Source organism: Myotis myotis, unplaced genomic scaffold (assembly GCF_014108235.1).
Source record: "Myotis myotis isolate mMyoMyo1 unplaced genomic scaffold, mMyoMyo1.p scaffold_m19_p_4, whole genome shotgun sequence".
In the NCBI taxonomy this organism is placed as follows: domain Eukaryota; kingdom Metazoa; phylum Chordata; class Mammalia; order Chiroptera; family Vespertilionidae; genus Myotis; species Myotis myotis.
In genome coordinates, this window is record NW_023416346.1 from 64,067 (window position 1) to 89,628 (window position 25,562).

General features: G+C 42.2%; 1 protein-coding gene across 4 annotated transcripts in view; it reads right to left on the reverse strand.

Moving 5' to 3' along the window:
• SRPX (sushi repeat containing protein X-linked) overlaps positions 1–25,562 on the reverse strand; it is a 96,362-nt gene that overhangs the window by 17,251 nt on the left and 53,549 nt on the right. For 2 of the 4 annotated variants that reach the window (XM_036306155.1, XM_036306154.1), the window contains 5 exons: positions 23,328–23,519; positions 21,585–21,761; positions 17,088–17,214; positions 3,781–3,902; positions 1,849–2,028 (listed from right to left, as the gene is read on the reverse strand). In XM_036306155.1, the coding sequence (XP_036162048.1) occupies positions 1,849–2,028; positions 3,781–3,902; positions 17,088–17,214; positions 21,585–21,761; positions 23,328–23,519 (798 nt within the window). The remainder of the gene's footprint in view (positions 1–1,848; positions 2,029–3,780; positions 3,903–17,087; positions 17,215–21,584; positions 21,762–23,327; positions 23,520–25,562) is intronic. The other 2 variants (XM_036306156.1, XM_036306157.1) reach the window with 2 other exon arrangements.

Consider the following 25,562-nt stretch of genomic DNA (forward strand, 5'->3'; position numbering starts at 1 on the left):
TGCCACAACACAAGGAACTTTGGAAACACTAAAAATTATTTGAAACACTTAGAAATTGGAGATTAAGATCTAAAATATAATGAAAGTTGGTGTTTTGGTCATTATTTCTTACTTAAAAAATTTTTTTGGAAGCACCTTATTATTCCAAACTCCTTATTATTCAATTTTATTTAAGTGGTGAATTCCTCTAACAATTTATATTCCATGTGTATATTAAATCCTTGTGAAAATGTATTCATTGGTGTTGTGTTACACAAATGGCCCATGAATAGAACATTGTTTTGAATCTTGTAAATATTAGCCCTAGTAGAACTGTAAGATGCAGGGCAATAAAAATGTGGATATTTGAAGAAGATATCTGGTTGAGCTCTAAGCTATATTAGTTTCCTTTTAGTGCTGTGACAAATCACTAGGAACTCAGTGGCTTAACACACACCAATCTATTTTCACACAGTCCTGACCATCAGAAGTGTGAGATGGATTTCCCTGGCCCAGAGTTAAGGTGTTGGCAGAACAGCCCCCAGATTTTTAAAATATATATGTGCATTGATTTCAGAGAGGAAGGGAGAGGGAGAGATAGAAACATCCATGATGAAAGAGAATCATGGATCAGCTGCCTCCTGCACCCTCCCTGCCCCTGCTGGGGATCGAGCCCACAACCTGGGCGTATGCCCTGACTGGGAATTGAACTGTGACCTCCTGGTTCATAGGTTGATATTCAACCTCTGAGCCACATCAGCCTGGCTGTGTCCATCATCATTTTCTTTGGCTCTGACAGCAGTTCTGCCTCACTTTTCTAAAAACCCTGGTGATGACGTTGGGCCACCCTGGAGAATTCAGTATACTCGGCCCACCTCAAAATCCCTAACTAACATAAAGACACATGCAACAATCCTTTGGCTATGTCAGGGAACCTATTCACAGGTTTTGGGGATTATCTGTGGACACGGGGGAAAGGGGTGGGAGACAATCATTATTCTCTCCACTTCAGGACATGAAAGGGGGACGGTAAGAGGTAAGTTCTTTCTTTCTTTTTCCTTCTCTTTCTCTTTCTTTCTTTCTTTCTTTCTTTCTTTCTTTCTTTCTTCTTTTTCTTTCTTCCTTTTGTCTTTCTTCTTTCTTTCTTTTTTTTTTTCTTTCTTTCTTTCTTTCTTTCTTTCTTTCTTTCTTTCTTTCTTTCTTCTTCTTTCTTCTTTCTTTCCTCTTTAATCCTCATGCAAAGATATTTTCCCATTGATTTTCAAAGAGAGTGGAAGAGAGAGGGGAAGACGAAGAGAAACATCAATGTGAGAGAAACACATTGATTGGTTGCCTTCTGCATGCACTCCGATAAGGGCCTGGGCCAGGGGAGGAGCCTGCAACTGAGGTAAGTGTCCTTGACCAGAATCAAATCCAGGACCCTTTGGTCCTCAGATCGACACTCTATCCACTGAGCCAAACTGGCCAGGGCTGTAACCTGGTTTATTTATATCTTCCCCACCTACCTCAGATATAGCAGTGAAAACATGAAAACTAACACATACTTTATAAATACAATGCATTTGTCCAGCTGGCGCTAGTATGGCTCAGTGGTTGAACATCCACTTCCATCCCTGGTAGGGGAGTCATGCAGGAGGCAGCCAATCCATGATTCTCTCTCATCATTGATGTTTCTCTCTCTCCTCTCTCTCTCTTCTCTCTCTCATTTCCCTTCCTCTCTGAAATCAATAAAAAGATATTTTTTAAAAAGAAGAATGGCATTGAACCTTTCCAAGCATGTAGAATGAAATCCTTCCTCCTTGTACTTGAATCCAGAAGCAAGGGGTTTTCAGGTTCTGCTGCTGGGGACAGAGAGGGCTGCACACATACCTGCACATGTGGGCTCTGTGCCAGACCAAGCCAGGTTAGACTGACATACTCGGGCAGGGCTACCTTGAAGCTCATAGCCACCGATGCAGGAGAACTCGCAGGTGACTCCATAATTATCCCCATCGCTGGAACACTTCATGTAACCATTCTCAGGGGCGTTGAGTTTTCCACAGCGTTTGACTGTAGGAACACAAGCCCAAGTATGTTTCAATGCTAAGCTCCCCTCCACAGAGTAACTAGGGGAAGTGAGATCTCAGATGCCCCAGCTTTGTCATCAGGCTTCTACATCATCATGTGAAATGAGTGAGGGGGCAGGCATGGCTATCTGGTCAGGGGGTGGGCCTTGAAATGGTTATTGTTCATGCCAGCAAGACCATTGAGATCAACTAGTTTAGCTCCGTGTTTTATATGAAGAGGTTGAACACAGAAGACTACAGAATAAAGATGGTTTGTAATTAGCCCTAGCCAGTTTGGCTCAGTGGATAGAGCATTAGCCTATGGACTGAAGGGTACTGGGTTCAATTCTAGTAAAGGGCACATGCCCAGGTTTCAGGCTTGATTCCCAGTGGGGGGACGTGCAGGAGGCAGCCGATCCATGATTCTCTCTCATCATGGATGTTTCTCTCTCTCTCACCCTCTCCCTTCCTCTCTGAACTCAATAAAAATAATAAATAAATATTTTTTCCAATTTAAAAAAATTAGCTGCTCAAACCATGAGGCATAAAATAAATTTGAAAAATAATTTTTTCCAGGTAGACCCAAGGTTTTAAGGATACCAAGAACATGGTCCAGTGGCCCAATCTAGAGAGCTTCTTACCTCCCTTCTAGAAGAACTTGAAGGTAGTAGCTGGTTACCCAAGCCCAGGGATGGAAAGGCTATCAAATAATATGTTTCTAGGATAGCCAGAAGTGGGCTCATGTGAAACTAGCTTATGGCTCTCTCAGACTCCTTGGCTTAAGTTGTTGTATCCCAGATCAGCGAGCTGGACAAGGCACCTTAATCAGCCAATTAGTTAGGAGTCATCTTTATTGCGAGCAGGTTCAGAGCAGATTACCTCTGTCACATTCTGAACACCCAAAGGAGGAGGCATTCTCTTTTTACATATTTTTTAGGTCCTTGTGTCAGTTATTTTTTCAGACAGCTTGTAACCTTGAGTACGTATCATATCTAGCAAACACCTGTCATATCTATACAGACAACTTTGTAACCTTGAGTATCATATCATGTCTATACAGATACCAGTAACCTTGGGTACATATTTATATAGACACCTGGCATCAGTATCATGGTATCAGTCCCTTATGTTAGATGGCTTGCTTGCAAGGTTAGACAATTAAGTTTATCTCTTCTATTATTCAAGCTAAAAAACAAAGTTATTTTACAGTCTAAAAACAACAGAGAATTTCAAAACAGCAGAGAATTCTAAAACAGCGGTTTCAAACAGCAGTTTTCCCTAAGGAGGAGTCATTACCATGCTTCAAAAGTAAGTGGCCCTGAACCTCATCCAGGTTTATATTGTGAAATTCAGGCATTAAGAAGTGAATCCCAATGTAAATAACAAAATAAACGGATGAATGGAGTGGACCCAGAGACATGGAAGCATGAACAGAGTGCGGAATCTCAGAGGGAAGGCAGGGGAGGGTGGGTGGGTGGGAGGTAATCAACCAAAGCTCTTGTATGCATATATGCATGGCCCATGCACACAGACAATGGAGTGGTTAGGGCCTGGGGCAGGAGGAAGGGGTGGGCTGGAGGGGGTCAATGGGGAAAAAAAGGAGACATATGTAATACTTTCAACAATAAAGTATTATTTTTTAAAAAGAAAAAAAAGTGAATCCAAGCTGGGAAATATCCATATAATAGTGGGTGCTCACAGAGGGTTCCCTTTGCTCTTGTAAAGAGGATAGAAAGCCAATAAGCAATAGTCTTACCTTTTACTTTAATTCGAAATTTGCAAGTGCCCTTGTTCTCTGCTCGGTCATAAACGGTATACTGGATCTTATGGTCTCCTTCTGGAAAATTTGAGCCTGGGGGGAGGCCTTTGAGAATAACACTTAAAGAGGGGAAAAGAACAGAGCAAAGATAATCATTATGGTCCTAGCAACCCTTAGGCCATTGTGGGCCTAATGATCATACATAATCATGATAGGCATGTGTTGAGCACCCGGCAGAGGATGCCAGGACACAGCGGGGCAACCATTAGACCAGTGTGACTAGAACAAATATGGAATAAAGAATATAATTTTTGGAGACGGAAGATGGCGGCGGTATAGGCAGACACGTCCCAGGTCGTGTCCTGGAGCAAATGGAGTGAGCAGCTGAAACTAGTAATATCCACCCCGAATTGGCGAAATTGCTCAGCTGGTGAGAAGGTTTGCAGCCGGGAAGAGCAGAACTCCCCTGGAAAGGTAAAAAAACCAGGGATTTGGGCAGGAAAGTTTGCCAGACCTCTGAGCCCAGAGAGTCGGAGGGAGACCGCGTGGCAGACAGCCGCGTCCCTTGGGACAGGCACAGCCCCTGACGGGGGAAAGGAGAACCGCGGGATTCCTGGCGCCACCGGGGGAATTGAGAGCTGGGTTCTGTGATCACGGAGGACTGAGCCTAAAGGCGGCAGCCTGAAGAGCTGACCAGACCATGCAGTCCCAGTAAGAGAAGAAGCTTACAGAAACCAAGCCTTCCCCGTTTCCGCGGCCGGCGTTTGTTTGTTTGTTTTCACTGAATCCTGTTCATGGGACATTTCAGATACAGACACTCACCTGTGATGAAGAGAGGGAGAGGGTGCGGAGGAGTGGAATCTGGGGAGAGACTGAGGAGAGAAGGGGGGCAGGGAGAGGTGCCAGCGAATTGAGTGCTGAGACACCCCTGAGCCCAGGGTTGAGGCAGCCATTCTCTCCAGAGAGTGAGACTCCTGCCCCCAGCCCCCAGGCAAGGAGCACAGCCACACCCAGATTCCACCCTGTAGGAGATCAAGGATTAAAATAACCTGATCAGTCCCTGGGAGTTAACAGGGTCTGGCCTATAGAGGGATTTTCAACCCCAGCAACAACACAGCACCGGTAACTATTACGCAGCCAGCTCTGGGCAGTGAACTTCCACTGGACAGAGAGGCCCTATAGCCTCAGAGGCCAACCCCAGAACACTGCCACCCAGAGGCTGACCCACAAACTGACTCTTTGCTAAACACAAAATAAGGCAGTCTGGGAAACAAATGCGGCTTGCTTTAAAATAAGGACTGTGGTTTACACACAGAGGAACAGTGTATCGCAGGGAAACTCAACACTCTCCTGAATACCTGGCAGGTCTAAGGCGAGCCACACTGAAGAATAGAAGAACCAAAGGACCTTCACTACTGCAATATTTTTTTTCTTTTTTCACCTTTTAACTAAGAAACCAATTTTTTTTCTTTTTTTTCTTTTTTTTTTCTTCTTTTTTCCATCACCTGATTTTACCCTTTTAATTACTACCTTCTTATTTTTAACCAGTATTATTACAGCTACCATTTTACCATTTTTTTTAAAGTGCCATTTTATTTTCTCTTTATTTTATTTTGGGATTAGTGTTCTCCATTCTATTTTCATCGTTATATTATTGGTTGTTTCTAGTTTGCATTCATCTCCAGGGAGCTGTTGCTGGAATTTGTTGGGATTAATGGCTGTTCTATAGGAGTACTCTCCTCATATAAAAAAGTCTCTTCCCCTCTTCCACTTCATTCTCTCTTTTCGCTCTTTTTTTCTTTTCTTTTCTTTTCTCGCTTTTATTTTCCCCCCTCCTTTTTCCCAATTTCATTTTTGCACTCCTTTTTTTGGTCCCTACTTTTCTTTTCTTTTTTCTCTTTTATCTTTTTCTCTTCCTTCTTCCTTACCCCCTAATTCTCTTAATTCAGGTGGTCACCTTTATTTGGGGTTATTAATATCGTGAATATATTTGTGTATAGTGCCTGGTACGTGGTGCCTTGTTGTGTTGTATTTTGTGCCTTTAAATCAACGCAGCAGATCTAAGCAACAGCAACCTCCTGAGCACCACACCCTCTGCTGAGGGACAGCAGCTGTACGTGAAACCTCGCCCCACCAGTCAGAAGAGCCACCACAGCTGTGAACAGCAGCCCCCAGAGGAGCTGCTGCCAACTGAAGAGCAGCTGCTACCGCAACCGCCCAAAGAGCAACCACAGACCAAGGAGTCACTGCCACCAAGGGAGCAGCCACTGAATGACTCAACGTCTAGATGTGTCAGTGAGATCAAACATGGGTAGACAAAGAAACCCCCAAAGGAAAGAGAAGGAGGACTCTCCAGAAAAGCAGCTAAGTAATACAGAGGCATGCAACATGACAGAAAAAGAATTCAGAATAAGGGTCCTAGAGTGCATAAACCGGATGGAGGAAAAAATCGACAACCTCTGCAAGAAGCAAGAAGAAACAGATGAAAAAATCGATAACATATGGAAGAAGCTAGAAGAAACAGATGAAAAAATCAACAACTTAAGTAAGACCCAAGAAGAAATGAAGAGTGATATAGCTGCAATGAAAAACTCCATTGAAAGTATCAACTGTAGACTAGGAGAAGCGGAGGACCGAATTAGTGAATTAGAAGACAAGGAAGCAAAACACACCCAAAATGTACTGCAATTGGAGAAAAAAATGAAAAGACAGGAGGAGAGCCTAAGGGAGCTTTGGGACAACATGAAACGAAACAACATATGAATAATAGGGGTACCAGAACAACAGAAGGATGAACAAGGATTAGAAAACCTATTAGAAGAAATAATATCAGAAAACTTCCCTGAGGTGGGGAAGAAAAAAGTCACACAAGCACAGAGAGTCCCAAACAAGGTGAACCCAAAAAGACCCACACCAAGACACATCATAATTACTATGGCAAATGTTCAGGACAAAGAGAGAATCTTACAGGCTGCAAGAGAGAGACGGAAAGTTACATACAAGGGATCTCCCATTAGATTGTCAAATGATTTCTCAACAGAAACACATCAGGCCAGAAAAGAATGGACGGAAATTTACAAAGTGATGCAAAGCAAAGGACTGAATCCAAGAATACTCTATCTAGCAAGGCTATCATTCAAACTTGAAGGGGAAATAAGAAGCTTCACAGACAAAAAAAGGCTAAGGGAGTTTATCACCACCAAGCCAGCAATGCAAGGAATGCTAAAGGGACTGGTATAAAAATAAGAAATAAAAAGCTCAGAAAGAAAACAGCCACACAAAAACAGAAATGGCTACAAACAAATACCTTTCAATAATAACTTTAAACGTAAACGGACTAAATGCTCCAAACAAAAGACATCGAGTGGCTGAATGGATAAAAAAACATGACCCATACATCTGCTGTCTACAAGAAACCCACCTCATTAGAAGGGACTCACACAGACTGAAAGTGAAAGGATGGAAAAATATCTTTCAGGCAAATGGAAAGGAAAAGAAAGCTGGGGTAGCAATACTTATATTGGACAAAATAGACCTCAAAGTGAAGGCCATAACAAGAGATAAGGAAGGCCACTTCATAATACTAAAGGGATCAATACAACAAGAAGATATAACCCTGGTAAACATTTATGCACCCAATGCAGGAGCACCCAAATTCATAAAAAAGCTCCTGGAAGATATCAAAGGAGAGATCGACAACAATACAATCATAGTAGGGGACTTTAATACACCACTGACAGCACTGGATAAGTCCTCTAGACAAACAATCAGCAAAGATACAGCAATCCTAAATGACTCACTAGATCAGATGGACTTAATAGACATCTTCAGAACACTTCACCCGAAAGCCAGGGAATATACATTCTACTCAAATGCTCATAAGACATATTCAAAAATAGACCATATATTGGGTCACAAGCAAAGTATCCCCAAATTCAAGAAAATTGAAATCATAAAAAGTGTCTTCGCAGACCACGATGGCATAATATTAGAAATAAACTACAATAAAAAAAACCCAAAATACTCAAACACCTGGAAGCTGAATAGCATGCTATTAAATATTGATTGGGTTACCAATGAAATCAAAGAAGAAATTCCAAACATCCTGGAAAATAATGACAATGAAAACACAACAATCCAAAACCTATGGGACACAATGAAAGCAGTCCTGAGAGGGAAGTTTATAGTGCTACAGGCCTATCTCAAAAAACAAGAAAAAATGGTAGTAAATCATCTAACTCTACAACTCAAAGAATTAGAAAGAGAGCAACAAGAAAACCCCAGAGTGAGCAGAAGGAAGGAGATAATAAAGATTAGAGCAGAAATAAATGACATAGAGACCAAAAAAACAATACAGAAAATCAATGAAACCAAGAGCTGGTTCTTTGAAAGGATAAACAAGATAGACAAACCTCTAGCCAGACTCACCAAGAAGCAAAGAGAGAGGACCCAAATAAACAAAATCAGAAACGATAGAGGCGAAATAACAACAGACCCCACAGAAATACAAATGATTGTTAAAAAATACTATGGACAGCTCTACTCCAACAAACTAGACAACCTGGAGGAAATGGACAAATTCCTAGAAAAATACAACATTCCAAAACTCAATCAGGAAGAATCTAAAAATCTCAACAGGCCAATAACTATGGAAGAAATTGAAGCAGTCATCAAAAAGCTTCCAGCAAACAAAAGCCCAGGACCAGACGGCTTCACAGGGGAGTTTTACCAAACATTCAAGGAAGAACTAAAACCTATCCTCCTCAGACTACTACAAAAAATTCAAGAGGAAGGAACACTTCCAAGCTCATTCTATGAAGCCAGCATCACCCTAATACCAAAACCAGGTAAAGACAACACAATGAAAGAGAATTACAGGCCAATATCCCTCATGAACATAGATGCCAAAATCCTCAACAAAATCTTAGCAAATCGGATCCAGCAGTACATCAGAAAGATCATACACCATGACCAAGTAGGATTCATCCCAGGGATGCAAGGATGGTACAATATCCGCAAATCAATAAACGTGATACATCACATAAACAAATTGAAAGAAAAAAACCACATGGTCATATCAATTGATGCAGAAAAAGCATTTGACAAAATTCACCACCCATTTTTGATAAAAGCTCTCAGCAAGGTGGGAGTAGAAGGATCATACCTCAACATAATAAAAGCCATATATGACAGGCCCACAGCCAACATCATACTCAATGGACAAAAACTAACACCATTTCCCCTAAGAACAGGAACAAGACAGGGATGCCCCCTCTCACCACTCCTGTTCAACATAGTACTGGAAGTGTTAGCCATTGCAATTCGGCAAGAAGAAGAAATAAAAGGCATCCAAATTGGAAAAGAGGAAGTAAAACTGTCCTTATTTGCAGATGACATGATATTATACATACAAAACCCTAGAGACGCCATCAAAAAGCTACTGGACTTAATACATGAATTTGGCAATGTAGCAGGATACAAAATTAACCCCAAGAAATCCAAGGCATTTCTATACACCAATAGTGAACTTTCAGAAAGAGAGATTATAAAAACAATCCCGTTTACCATCGCACCAAAAAAATTAAGCTACCTAGGAATAAACTTAACTAAAGAGGTAAAAGACCTCTACTCAGAAAACTACAGGACGTTGAAAAAAGAGGTAGAGGAAGACATAAACAGATGGAAGAACATACAATGTTCATGGATTGGTAGAATCAACATCATTAAAATGTCCATACTACCCAAAGCAATCTATAAATTCAACGCACTTCCCATTAAAATACCAACGGCATACTTCAGAGGTCTAGAACGAACTCTCCAAAAATTCATCTGGAATAAAAAAAGACCCCGAATAGCTGCAGCAATCCTGAAAAAGACCAAAGTAGGTGGGATCTCAATACCAGATATCAAGTTGTATTACAAAGCCACTGTTCTCAAAACTGCCTGGTACTGGCACAAGAATAGGCATATAGATCAATGGAATAGAATAGAGAGCCCAGAAATCGGCCCGAACCAATATGCTCAATTAATATTTGACAAAGGAGGCAAGAACATACAATGGAGCCAAGATAGTCTCTTCAATAAATGGTGTTGGGAAAATTGGACAGATATATGCAATAAAATGAATCTAGACCATCAACTTACACCATACACAAAAATAAACTCAAAATGGATAAAGGACTTAAATGTACAACAGGAAACCATAAAAATTCTAGAAGAATCCAAAGGCAACAAAATCTCAGACATATGCCGAAGCAATTTCTTCACTGATACAGCTCCTAGGGCACTTGAAACGAAAGAGAAAATGAACAAATGGGACTACATCAAAATAAAAAGCTTCTGCACAGCAAAAGAAACCATCAACAAAACAACGAGAAAACCCACTGTGTGGGAAAACATATTTGCCAATGTCATATCTGATAAGGGCCTAATCTCCAAAATTTATAGGGAACTCATACACCTTAACAAAAGGAAGATAAACAATCCAATCAAAAAATGGTCAAAGGACCTAAATAGACACCTTTCAAAAGAGGACATTCAGAAAGCCAAGAGACATATGAAAACATGCTCAAAGTCACTAATCATCCGAGAGATGCAAATCAAAACAACAATGAGGTACCATCTCACACCTGTCAGACTGGCTATCATCAACAAATCAACAAACGACAAGTGCTGGAGAGGATGTGGAGAAAAAGGAACACTTGTGCACTGCTGGTGGGAATGCAGACTGGTGCAGCCACTATGGAAGACAGTATGTAGTTTCCTTAAAAAACTGAAAATGGAACTCCCATTTGACCCTGTGATCCCACTTCTAGGAATATATCCCAAGAAACCAGAAACACCAATCAGAAAGGATATATGCACCCCTATGTTCATAGCAGCACAATTCACCATAGCTAAGATCTGGAAACAGCCTAAGTGCCCATCAGTAGATGAATGGATTAGAAAACTGTGGTACATCTACACGATGGAATACTATGCTGCTCTAAAAAGGAAGGAACTCTTACCATTTGCAACGTCATGGATGGAACTGGAGAGCATTATGCTAAGTGAAATAAGCCAGTCAATGAAGGAAAAATACCACATGATCTCACTCATTCATGGATAATAGAGACCATTATAAACTTTTGAACAATAATAGATACAGAGGCAGAGCTGCTTCAAACAGATTGTCAAACTGCAGCAGGAAGGCCGGGGAGGGTTGGGGGGCAGGAGGTAGGGGGGTAAGAGCTCAACTAAAGGACTTGTATGCATGCATATAAGCATAACCAGTGGACATAAGACATTGGGGGATAGGGGAGGCTAGGGGACTGTCTAGGGCGGGGGGATAAAATGGACACATATGTAATACCCTTTGTAATACTTTAAGCAATAAAAAGAAAGAAAAAAAAAAGAATATAATTTTTGCCCTAGCTGTTTTGGCTCAGTGGATAGAGTGTCGGCCTGCACACTGAGGTGTCCAGGGTTCAATTCTGGTAAAGGGCACATGCCCTGGTTGCGGGATTGATCCCCAGTAGGGGGCATGCAGGAGGCAGCCAATCCATGATTCTCTCTCATCATGGATGCTCCTATCTCTCTCTCCCTCTCCCTTCCTTTCTGAAATTAATAAAAATATATTTAAAAAGATAATGTGCAAAAGGAGACTAAAAATAGACTCTGAGATGCAAAAAAAAAAAAAAAAAAAAAATATAATTTTCTAAGCTTTACTTTGTTTTAGAAGAGCTGTTGTTTGAGACCAAAAAATGGAAGTCTCCAATTCCTGGAAAGTTTATGTTTAATTTTCTCATTGAATGGCATAACAAAGGATGGAGGAAGCAGAGAACCCAGGGTCTTAGTCTTCAAAGTATAGTAAGCAGTCTTTTGCCAGATGGGCCTGCAGAGGAGACTGGAACTTTCTTTTTCTATCAGTAGAAACCTTTCCATAGCAAAAGTTCAAGTTCATGGTGATTCCTTGGTAATACTACTAATAATGATAAGTATACTAATATTGTTCTTTGTACTTATACAAACCTTATATATGTCAGGCTTGGTTCTAGGCATTTACCATATAGTAGTTTTATTTCATCCTCACAACATCCTTATGAGGTATGTATTATTCTTGCCACATCCATTTGCAGCAAGTGTTCAGGATCTGAAGAAGAGGCTGCACACAAATGAAAACACTGGACAAGAAATATGAATTTAGAAGGCATGGGGGGCCTGGTGGAAACTTCACTCTAGTGGAGAAACTCCCCTACTTCTGGGTCCTGTCTGCTTTTATTCACTTTAATACACATTTGACCTTTAGGAATGCATACAGGCATATCAAAGGTAAAGTTTGGTAAACAGTAAAAGGATTATCATGTTATGGGATTGTCTTGAGCCATTTGCTAACAGCAGGACAATATTATGCTGATTTTCAGCCCTGCTGAATATTGCATTAATATGCTAACTACTGTTGGTTTTAGCCTCAGGCATTTATTATCATTATTATTTTAATATTTTATTTTTAAAATATATTTTTATTGATTTCAGAGAGGACGAGAGAAGGAGCGATAGAATAACTATGTATGGTGTTAGGTGGTACTAGATTTATTGGGATGATCACTTTGTAAGTTATATAAATGTCTAATCACTGGGTTGTGCACCTGAAATTATACTGTACTTCAACTCTAAATGAAAAAAAATATTTAAACAACAGCACATCAATGATGATAGAGAATCGTGGATCAGCTGCTTCCTGCACGCCCCCTACTAGGGATTGAGTCTGCAACCTGGGCATGTCCCTTTGACCAGAATTGACCCTTCAGTCTGCAGGCCAGTGCTCTATCGACTGAGCCAAACCAGCTAGGGCTCTTTATAGTTGTTAAGAATGATGAAAATATTTCCTAATAATGGACATGTGAAACTATCATTGTTACCACTGGGGAGAACCTTATACCTTAGAACCTTGTCTAAGGTGGCTGTTTACAAGGTATGAAGGTAGGGGCCTTGGGAAAGTTCCAGAAATCCCACCATGAGAGACACGTCACTTTGGACCTTAGATGCTTTAAAGTCTCCAGTAAGCATGACTGAACTGCAGGTAAACCTGGAAGCAATTGTACTTCAAATAGGAGTGGCTGCTAACCTCTTGGAGACTATATCTTCTTTGTGATGTGCAAATAACAGTCATGAGGGATAAATCAGGGAACTCACAGGAAGGACTTATTGCAGAGCTTGACACAAGAACCCTCCCTCTTATTAGGGGACTGTACAACAGTAGCATGCATAAGGTGTGGGGGCCCGGCCAGCAAGGCACAGTGGTTGAAAATCGACCTATGAACCAGGAGGTCAGGGTCCAATTCCCAGTCAAGGTCACATGCCTGGGTTATGGGCTCCATCCCCAGTGCGGGGCACACAGGAGGCAGCCGATCCATGATTCACTCTCATCATTGATGTTTCTATCTTTCTCCCCCTCTCCCTTCCTCTCTGAAATAAATAAAAATATCTACACTAATAAAAGAGACACATGGTAATTGGCGTACGACCGCTACCCTTTTCATTGGCTAATCAGCGAGATATGCAAATTAACTGTCAGCCAAGATGGCGGCCGGCAGCCAGGCAGCTTGAAACTAACATGAGGCTTGGTTGCCTCAGTGACGGAGGAAACCAACGTTCCCCGCCTGCGTCTGCAGGCCTCTGAGCCTGCAGTTTGAAACATTTTAATAAATACCGCCGGACTTCAGCCAGCAGATTCACAACATTGTATGCAAAGGCCAGAAACCTACTTTCAGGAGCGGAGGCCTAAGAGCTGGAGCCAAGCCTCAAGCTAAAGCTGGCCCAGAATAAAAAAAGAAAAGAAAAAAGAAGCGTTTGGGAGTTCAGTCACCCCCAGCCTGAAAACAGCCCTCAGCCCCTCACCCAGACTGGCCAGGCACCCTAGTGGGGACCCCCACCCTGAAGGGTGTGTGACCAGCTGCAAACAGCCATCATCCCCTCACCCAGGCTGGCCAGGCACCCCAGTGGGGACCCCCACCCTGATCCAGGACACCCTTCAGGGCAAACCAGCTGGCCCCCACCCGTGCACCAGGCCTCTACTCTATATAGTAAAAGGGTAATATGCCTCCCAGCACTGGGATCAGCGGAGCCGCGAGGCCTCCCGGCACTGGGATCAGCATGACAGGGGGCAGCGCCCAAACACCCTGATCGACCCTGCTCTGTGTGAGACAGGGGGCGGGGCCACAACCCCCTGATCGGCCCTGTTCTGTGGGTGATAGAGGGCGGTGCCCCAACACCCCCCGACCCCCCCATGGGCCCTGCTCTGTGTGTGATGGGGTAGAGCCATAACCTCCCCATCAGCCCTGCCCTGAATGTGACAGTGGCGGCGCCCCAACCCCCTGATTGGCCCTGCTCTGTGGGTGATAGAGGGTGGCGCCCCAACCCACTGATCCGCCCTGCTCTGTGTGTGACAGGGGACGATGCCCCAACTCCCCTATCGGACCTACTCTGTGAGTGACAGGGGGAGCTCCTCAACCCCCTGATGGGCCCTGCTCTGTGCGTGACAGGGTACGGAGCCCCAACCCCCCTGATGGGCCCTGCCTTGAGTGTGACAGGGGGTGGTGCCCCAACCCCCCAATCTGCCCTGCTCTGAGCCCGACCAGGGGCTGCATCTAGGGATTGGGCCTGCCCTCTGCCACCCGGGAGCAGGCCTAAGCCAGCAGGTTGTTATCTCCCGAGGGGTCCCAGACTGCTAGAGGGCACAGGCCGGGCTGAGGGACCCCCCCCCTCCCCCCAAGTGCAGAAATTTTTGTGCACCGGGCCTCTAGTATTTTTTATAAAAGAAATATATATTTTTAAAAAAGCATTTTAGATGTATGTTAAATTATAAATGTAATTGGCCTGGAGAATGGTGTTGAGGTGGGAAAGAAGGCAGTAGACCCTTAGGCTTTTTTAAAGAAGACTCTTCTGTAACTGTTTAATGTGTCCACAAGTTTAAAATATAAATTAAAAATAAAATGTTTTGCCCTAGCTGGTTTGGCTCAGTGGATAGAGTGTTGGCCTGTGGACTGAAAGGTCCCAGGTTCAGTTCCAATGAAAGGCATATGCCTGGGTTGTTGGCTCAATCCCCAGTAGGGAGCGTGCAGGAGGCAGGTAATCCATTATTCTCATCATGCATGTATCTATATATCTTTCCCTCTCCCTTCCTCTCTGAAATCAATATATATATATATATATATATATATATATATATATATATATATATATTTATATTTATATTTATATAAAAACCCTGGGTGGTGTTCATCCCTACCAGAACTGCGACCAAGCGGAAGGAAGTCAGTCCTGCAGGGGTTGTCTTGGCAACAGCTTTGCCCTCCCCCGAGCTGTTTCCTGGAGCTGCTTTCTATAAGGGCAGGGTTTGAGGCAGGAACCCTCCCTGGGAGCGTGGAGGCAGATCTTTCTAAAGTGTGCCGCACCAGCACAGCCAAGGGTGAACCTGAGTGGGGGTGGCTGAAAGGCTTAGAAAAGACAGACAAGAGAATGGAAGCCAGGTCACGGTGGGACGCTGCTTCTCTGAGAGACAGCGACCATGCCCACAGCCACGTCTTTATTTTATAGCAGATGCTATGAGGCAAAGTCAGGGCGTGACCAAGATGTTTACAACATTCTCCTGGGTTTCAATCCTACTCAACTACATGCACCTGAACTCTATCAAGCCTACATCATTCAGGCACCTGGGGCCATGTGTTTGGACCATAGGTTCAAGCGTACAACTACAGCTGTTGGCTATAATTGTGCTGGGAGGGCCCTGCCCTCCAAGCTGGGACTTGCATGTGGCAATAAGAGGACTGTGCCCTCTCATCAGTCCAAGGCTTGAACCTGTCCAAAATACTGTAGTGGCTCCCCATAATAAAGTTTTAATTCTGTTTCTTTGTTACTAATGTTGTGGCCCCATCCCATAACAAAGAAACAATTTCCAGAGGATAAGGCCCAGGAATCAGGATTTTAAAAGGATTCCAAGGTGATTCTAATGTGCAGCCAAGGTTGAGAACCACTGCTATAGATAATATTAAACATATATCTAAATGTGCAATTCTTTGTCCAAAAAATGAGCATGTTCAAAAATTAAATGAAGAAAATTTGGATACACTCGATGGAGATTTTTCACACATATTTGAGTGATGATTTCATTGATTCAACAGATGATGCTGAAAAAGAAAAATTTTCCCATTGAATTTCTTAGTAGTATTACTTCTTCAGGAAGGCCATGCCATAAATTAAAATTGAAAGTGGGTACAATCATCATGCTATTGAGAAATCTCAATAGTAAATGGGGTCTTTGTAACGGTACCAGATTTATTATCAAAAGATTTGACCTAACATTATCGAAGCTGAAGTATTAACAGGATCTGCAGAGGGAGAGGCTGTTCTGATTCCAAGAATTAATTTGTCCCCATCTGACACTGGCCTCCCATTTAAATTGATTCGACGATGGTTTCCTGTGATGCCAGCATTTGTGATGACTATTAATAAATCACAAGGACAAACTCTAGACAGAGTAGGCATGTTCCTACCTGAACCCGTTTTTGCACATGGTCAGTTATATGTTGCTTTCTCTCGAGTTTGAAGAGCATGTGATGGTACAGTTAAAGTTCTAAGTACTTCATCACAAGGGAAATTAGTCAAGCACTCTGAAAGTGTTTTCACTCTTAATGTGGTATACAGGGAGATATTAGAATAAGTTTAAACACTTTATCAGTCATTGTTTGCATCACTGTTGTTTTTACATCATGTTTTTGTTGTTTTCAAATCATATTTTTGTTGTTTTCATATCATGTTTTTGTTGTTTTCATATCAGGTTTTTGTCGTTTTTATATCATACCTCTGTTGTTATATCCTTTTGTTATTGTTTATTTATTAATAAATTTATATATTATTTTCATATACATTTTACTAATTTCCTTTCATCTCTCACACTTCTATTATAGAGAAAGGGCAAATAGCAATATTAAAATATCTCTGCTAATTAATTCCCTTTTTTAAAAAAAAAATCTTTATTGATTTTTTACAGAGAGGAAGGGAGAGGTATAGAGAGTTAGAAACATCGATGAGAGAGAAACATCAATCAGCCGCTCCTGCACACTCCCCACTGGGGATGTGCCTGCAACCAAGGTACATGCCCTTGACCAGAATCGAACCTGGGACCCTTGAGTCCACAGGCTGATGCTCTATCCACTGAGCCAAACCAGTAAGGGCAATTAATTCCCTTTTAATGTGCATGAATTTTGTGCACCGGGCTGCTAGTATATATATTAGCATCATTCCATCTGAAAAGTTTCACTCACTCAGTTAGAATGCCGTCTGCTGTGTCTCTTCCCTCAGGTGTATCCCAGGACACCCGTACTGTCAGCTTATTGGGTTCAGCCATACGTTCCTTCATGCTTGGGCACTTGATTCTAGGAGGTTCCATATCTGAAAACATACCAGAGTATTCTCACCATCATCAAGAAACTATCTCATCCACTTGGGATTTGACACCCAGCATTTGACATGCCCAAAGTTCTAGGCACTCCTCAATTTTTTTGTTCTTTTAAATACATTTTTATTGATTTCAGAGAGAAAGGGAGAGGGAGAGAGAGATAGACACATCCATGATGAGAGAGAATCATGGATTGGCTGCCTCCTGCATGCCCCACACTGGGGATCGATCCAGCAACCTGGGCATGTGCCTTTGACTGGAATCAAACCTGGGACCCTTCAGTCCACAGGCCAATACTCTATCCACTGAGCCAAACTGGCTAGGGCGGTACTCCTCATCTTTGAAGGGTTTGTTAACTCCCCTCTGTATTTCTTTTCCTTCATCTTGCTCCTTCTCTCTTGCTGAGATTTAAGATGGTTTGGGTACTCACATGTGCATGACTAAACCTGCATTCAACTGGCCTTTCTAGGTGTCATAATGGCATAATTTATTAGCTATAGCTTCTTCTTCCTCATGTTTCTAAACTCTGCCTACTGACTTGGCAATATGGCAGTAACCCAGAAAAATGTAAAGGCATTCAGCCATAGTGAGTCTTTCCTGCTTTAAAAGCAGTATCATAAAACATTATAGAAAGGTACCTTAGTTATAGTCCAGTTCAATGGAATTCAACACCACAAATTTTTGGTAAGTGCCTGCCTTACCCAATGTATATCATTTCAACTCTTGGGGTCAAGGCGCACAAAGGCAAGAGAATCATGTGATTCTCAAAGAGTTTACAGTCTATTAAGGGGATTATGTCAGCACACATAAAGTGTGACATAAGGTAGAAATAGCACTGCCTCAGGAGAAGTAAAAGAAAATGCTATGGAGGCTTACAGAAGCCACACAGTGTTCTCATTTTACAGATGTGTAAGCTGAGGCTCAGAGAGCTTAAGTAATTCATTTAAGGCCATGCATGTACATAGTGACAGTGTGAATTAAAACCTAAGTTGGAGCACTTACCCCTGGAACAAGCTCTGGAACAGCCTAGGGTGAATCAGAAAGACAAGTATACAATATCTGCCCTTTTCTGGTCAAATATAACTGGCAATTTCATAATTGAAAGCATATTTATTTTTTAAAAATGTAAAGCCCAAGTGCCCATCAGTAGATGAGTGGATAAAAATGCTGTGGTACATTTACACAACAGAATACTACTTGGGCATAAAAAAAGGAAATCTTACTTTTTGTGACAGCATAGAGGGACCTCGAGAGTATTATGCTAAGTGAAATAAGCCAGTCAGAGAAAGACAAATACCATATGATGTCACGCATATGTGGAATCTAATGAACAAAATAAACTAAAACAAAATAGAAGCAGACCCATAGATACAGAAAACAAACTGACAGCTGTCAGAGGAAAGGGGGGTTGCAGGGCTGGGTGTAAAAGGTGAAGGGATTAAGTAACCCCCCCCAAAAAATTCATAGACTCAGACAACAGTATGATGATTGCTAGAGGGAAAGGGGGTGGGGGGAGGTGAAAGAGGGTAAAGCGGGGATAAATGGTGATGGAAGGAGACCTGAATTGGGGTGGTGAACACACAATACAATATACAGATATTATAGAAACCTATATAATTTCATTAATTAATGTTGCCCCAATACATTCAATATTTTTTGATAGAAAAAAATATAATTGATTTCAGAGAGGGAGGGAGAGATAGAAACATCAATAATGAGAGAGAATCATGGATCAGCTGCCTCCTTCATGCCCCCCCCACCCCCCCCACCCCCCCGCTACACACTAGGGATCGAGCCTACAACCCAGCCACATGCCCTTGACCAGAATCGAATCTGGAACCATTTAGTCCCCAGGTCAACACTCTATCCACTGAGCAAAACCAGCTACGTTTAAATAGAAAAAATTTAAAGCAAAAGGGGAGGGTTAGAGGAGAGGAGATAGATTTCAATGTACAATTACATTGTCCTACTATCTTTTCTTGAAGCGACATTGTTAGAGTGAAGAGATTCTCTTAGTCTTTGTGTCATGTACACTAAACATCTGGATGATATTCTAGGTTGTTTTCTATATCATTGAGACATACTGACACTGTGAGCTCTAAACTAGGTCATCTGGGTGATGAGTCTCAGAGTTTCGCAAAGCCAGCTTATGGCTAGCTAACAATAATCCCTCAAAACTGGCCTAGTTTTTCTGAAGCAGTACTTTTCCAGTGGAGAAACAAGAAGAAATAAATTACTAAAAATAATGGTAAATATTGACTGGACCCTCCTCCATGGCCACCTCATGCTAACTTACTATCTCTGCATTATTTCATCAAATTCTCACAGCTACCCACTTGAGGAAGGATTGTTATCATTCTCCTGATTTATAAACTGGAAAGCATTTCCTCACATTTGGAGTTTCCATGTGGTCTGGGATTTTAAGACGTAATCAAGTATTTTAAAATTATGTTAATAAGCCAAATGCTTCTGTGTGTGTTTGTCTGCTGCTCACCTAGTATTTTTCTCCAACCTCTGCACACACATTCTTTTTTCTTCTCACCAAGGTGACTATTGACTGTCCAGAATATGGGACAAGTGTAAAAGAGTGAGAGGGGATCACCAACCACTGTGTAGGCAGCAGTGGGACAGCCCTGGGTATCAGAGAGGACCAGAGTTAGCAAGAACTGTAAGAATACCTGTGTGGAGTAGAGGAGTGAGCATGGCAACCTACACATCCCATCATAATGATAGGGGGACCGATAATCTAACAGATAGAGCACCTGAGTTAATCTGAAAAATAATCATATTATTTTATTTTTAAATATAACTTTATTAATCTCAGAGAGGAAGGGAGAGGGAGAGAGATAGAAACATCCATGATGAGAGATAATCATGGATTGGCTGCCTCCTGTATGCCACACACTGGGGATCAAACCTGCAACTCAGCCGTGTGCCCTTGACCAGAATCAAACCTGGGACCCATCAGCCCACAGGCCAATTCTTCACCCACTGAGGGATTGAGCCCACAACTCGGGCATATGCCCTGCCTGGGAATCAAACCATGACCTCCTGGCTCATAGGTCAATGCTCAACCACTGAGCCACACCAGCCGAGCTAATAAAATTATTTAAAATCTTAGAACACATATACTTATATGAATAGGGATTTAAGTTTCTTACATGTGAATAGGAGGTTAAGTTTTCCTTAAGTTTCCTTTTCAAAGCCTGTGTGGAGCAATGGAGGAGGTGATTCAACTGTGAATCCAGCAAGGAAAACCAATAAGCAGGGTCAGGCCAACCCACCAGGAGTCAAAACATCTCGTCAACATCATCTCATCTCTTGACAATACCTGACCGTTTGCCAACCTCTATTCCTCAGCCTACTCCTCTTTATAGTCCTGTCCCCTACACCTTGCCATAAGGTAAGGCAAGATTTGATTCTTGTAAGCACCCTGTTCTCTTGGTTGTCTGGCCTTCTTAATAAACACCTTATATGATTCAACTCTGCCTTCATTATTGGACATAGCGACAGGTAGCCCGAGCCCAATCAGGGGTTTCCCGGTAACAATATCCCCCCTCCCAGGTCAATCCTCCATAGTTAGAATGAGTTTAAGGTCTTTGAATGGATTTCCAGATGGTGGACATAGGTTGTGTTCAACCACCCACACTGGGAAGGACATTTTCCAATTAGAAACAAGGACAATGAGGACAAGAAGAAGGCTGCCCTTCACCTGGCACCCACTTATGTTCTCTGCTTCCAGGTTTTGATGGGCTTATGTTCATGGGGATAATGTTAAACAAGCTCTTCTCCCCAATCTTAGCACTATCGAAAGACTGTCTCTCAGTCTAGGTAGGGAAAACCTCATGGGTGATGGAAGTTGCCCGAAAGCCTGAGTGGGAGCTTGCTAGGTAATTAACGAAAAGGGCTAGGTGTCCAGGCAGAGGGAACAGCAAATGCAAAGGCATAGAAGGGCTGGTTTCAGTGGCTAGAGCATTGGCCTGCAGACTGAAAGGTCCCTGGTTTGATTCCAGTCAAGGGCACATGCCCAGGTTGTGGGCTCGATCCCCAGTATGGGTTGTGCAGGAGGCAGCCAATCCATGATTCTCTCTCATCATTGATGTTTCTCTCTCTCCCTCTCCCTCTCTCTCTCTAAAAAATCAATAATATACTGTATATGAGACAAATGTCAGATGAAAGCCATCAGCTATGGAGAATAGAGATTGAGGGTAGGTTTGGCTGAGCCAGAGATCTTGGGCTGAAGGAAGCTACTGAAAGCAAAGTTGGATGCTATGCTTTACTCGCAGGATTTTGATGCTTTCTTTCAAACATCCCCTGCTCCTTCCAAAGTATGTGCCTCCTGAGGACTGTGATAGTTTCTTACCAACACAAGAGGCTGGTTGACCGCTCCAGGCCTTGTTGTCCATACACATGACCGTCCGCTCCCCTTTCAATGTGTATCCTGGTGAACAATAGTACTCACACCGAGAGTTAAAGTAGGCGCCATCTACGCACTTGAACCCTCCATTTGCTGGCATGGCAAGTGTAGGACATCGCTTCTCTGAAACAGCAAAGCAGACATTCAATATTCCGTAGTCTTTGTCCATAGAATTTCACAGTCCAGAAACTCTGAGAGCATAGGGTGAAGAGTTAATTTAAATACAATAGACAACTGCCCTAGTCGGTGTGGCTCAGTGGTTGAGCCAGGACCTATGAACCAGGAGGGCACGGTTTGATTCCTGGTCAGGGCGCATGCCCGGGTTTCGGGCTCCATCCCCAGTGTGGGGTATGCAGGAGGCAGCCGATCCATGATTCTCTTTCATCATGGATGTTTCTATCTCTCTCTCCCTCTCCCTTCTTCTCTGAAATCAATAAAAATATTTTTTAAAAAATAATAAAATAAATACAATGGACAACCAATTTGTATTTCTTAATCCCTTCACCTTTTTCACCCGCCTCTCCACGCCCCCCCCCCCCCAATTTGGAAACTGTGGAAAAGCGTACTCTGTATGTATGATCCTGTTTCTGTTCTGCATATTTGTTTATTTTGCATTTTAGTTTTAATTGTTGATAGATATGGATTTATCACCATTTTATAGTTCACATTACTATCTTTTTGTTTCTTCTTCTTAAAGAAGACCCTTTAACATTTCATATAATCTTGGGGATGAAAATTTCAGATAAGGAAATATAATCAATAGCATTAATATGATTTTTAAAAATCATATTAATGTGCTTTATAGGTAAAGACTTCTGAGGCCTGAATAGGACAGAAAGATGTTTGTGAATGCAGAATATTTTTTTCTTTCTTTCTTTTTTAATTCTTTATTGTTGAAAGTATTACATATGTCTCCTTTTCCCCCCATTGACCTCTCCCCGCCCGTTCCCAATTCCCAGCACAGGCCCTCACCCCCCTACTGTCTGTGTCCATTGGTGTCAATAACATTCTAATAACTATGTATGGAGTCAGATAGGTACGAGATTTATTGGGATAATCACTTATGTAATGTCTAATAATTGTGGTGTACACCTGAAACTAATGTAATAATGTATGTCAACTGTAATTGAAAATAAATAATGATAAAATAGTTAGGTGATAGATTAGATAGATAGATAGATAGATAGATAGATAGATAGATAGATAGACAAATAGATATGATAGATGGATAGATAGATGATAGATAGATAGATAGATAGATAGATAGATAGATAGATAGATATAGATAGATGATAGAATGCATGGAAACAATGGATGGTTGAAGGTCACACAGAAGGGACATGAAGTTTTGTATCAGACTGGCTTGGGTTGGTATCACAGCTAAGCCAATATCTTAAGTTAGGTTCCTGAGAAGCAGACCCTGAGATAAGAATTTGTGTGTAAGGGATTTAATAAGAAAGTGGTCCCAGGGGAGACCAGGGAGGGGTCAGGGAGGCAGGACAGTAGGGATGGAAGCTATGCAAGGTATGACCTGACAAAGTCAGCCTCAGTCTGCTCCCTGAAAGATCTAGAGCATGAATGGCACCTTGAGTTTGGCCTGCCACAAAATGTTCAACAAACAGTCTGTAAGAGCAAACGAATCTGGCCCCAATTGGCCCTGAGGACCCAACACAGGGCTGGGTTACTCACGCTTGCAGATGACCTTGTGGGACCACCGTTTGTTTGACTGGCAGATCAGTGGGGAAGAGCCATGCAGCTCATAGCCCTTTTGGCAGTGAATGTCACACCGGGTCCCCAGGGCTGTTGTGTAGTACCTTCCTTGAGGGGCCCTGCAGTACACATCGCCGTACTTCACCTTGACAGGGGAGCACCATGGGGTATCTGCAGGTGACAGAAACAAAGAAGGGGAGAGATAAGAAAGGACATCTTCAGAAAATGTATTTCCTCATTCTAGAAATCTCTGACTGGCTGCATTCCAGATTTTTTAATATTTTAAAAATTTTATTTATTTATTTATTTATTTATTTTGTATTCCAGATTTTGGATTTCCAAATAGTGCCTCATGTTTTTTAAGATGTCTATGGGTGGGAAGGTTAGGATCACAAGACTATGTGTCAGACATACCTGAATATGGATCCAGCTGCCTCCATGACTAGCTTTGTGATCTTGGACATGTTACTTAACCTCTCTAAGTGGATGCCTATGCCTATGTCATAGGGCTCTTCTGAGGACCCAAAAAATAATACATACTGACTGCCTAGCACAGTGCCTACCACATAGTAAACATTCAAGAAACACTTGCTCTTTTCAAGATTTCCCTTAATGGGACACATAATTTTCTTCAAGGCAATTGATAATATTGTGAACCCCAACCATCCATACATCATGGCAGGAGAGTGACAGCTGTTAGAGGGGAGGGGGTTTGGGGTGGCTGGGTGAAAAAGGTGAAGGGATTAAACAAAAAAAATAATCATGGATACAGACAAGAGTAGGGTGATTCCCAGAGGGAGGGTAAAGGGGGGATAAATGGTGATGAAGGAGACTTGACTTGGGGTGGCAAACATGCAATAGAATATATGGATGATGTATTGTATCCCTGAAACTTATATAATTTGCCCTAGCCTGTTTGGCTCAGTGGATATAGTGTTGATCTACAGACCTAAAGGTCCTGGGTTTGATTCTGATCAAGGGCATGTACTTTGGTTGCAGGTTCCTCCTGGGCCCAAGCCCTGGTCGGGGTTCAGGACAGTAGGGGGTGAAGCCATGCAAGGTAGGTGCAGGAGGCAACCAAACTATGTGTTTCTCTCACATCAATATTTCTGTCTTTCCCCCTCTCTTCTACTCTCCCTAAAAATCAATGGAAAAATGTTCTTGAGTGAGGATTAACAACCAAAAAAAGAAACCTATATAATTTTATTAAACAATAGCACCCCAATACATTCAATTACAACATTAAATATAATGAAAAATAAGTTTATTTTTGTCAAGTCTGTCTGCATATTCTCTGTAAAAATTCATCATATTATTTTAATTAATGGGAAGAAAGCAACTATTTCCAGGGTTTTCTCCAGAGTATATAATTTTGACTTAAAGTAACAAGATTATTACTCCCCTTTCCAGATATTCTTAATTATGTCCCATGTAGGTAGGATAGTATGACACCCTTCCTAAATGACACAGTTCCAGATGTTTCCATGTTGGCCTGATAGTTGCCCAGGGCACAGTTAGGATGACACTAATACATCAGAGGTTCTTCCTGTGCTTCGGAATGTGCTTGAAATGAGAGCCATAAAATTAGTAGGGCACCCGGCTGGAATGGCTCAGTGGTTGAACATTGACCTATGACCCAGGAGGTCAGGGTTCAATTCCCAATCAGAGCACATGCCCAAGTTGTGGGCTTGACTCCCAGAGTGGGGCATGCAGGAGGCAGCCAATCAATGATTCTCTCTCATCATGGATGTTTCTATCTCTCTCTCCCTCTCCCTTCCTCTTTGAAATCAATAAAAATATATTTTTAAATAATTTAAAAAATATTAGGGCAAGACTAGTTCACAGTGGGCACTGTGCAATCGAAAGCGACTGATGAGCAGCCCCTCCAACCTGCCAGGCCTTCGTTCCACCTCAGCACGTGAGCTGTCAGGGAGTGGGGTGCATGCACCATCATGTGGCCAGGAAGGAGGATAGACCACGTTTGACTATTCCAGGAATTCTCTTCCAGGATGTGTTTCTGAGTCCTGCTCAGCCTTGTCCAGGGATGGTGCATAGACTGCATTAAAAAATAATAATAATAATAAATATATCCTATCTAATAATAGACAAACATGGTAATTGACTGTACCTTCGCTACACCTCCCATTGGCTAATCAGCACAATATGCAAATTAACCACCAACAAAGATGGCAGTTAATTTGCATACATAGGCTC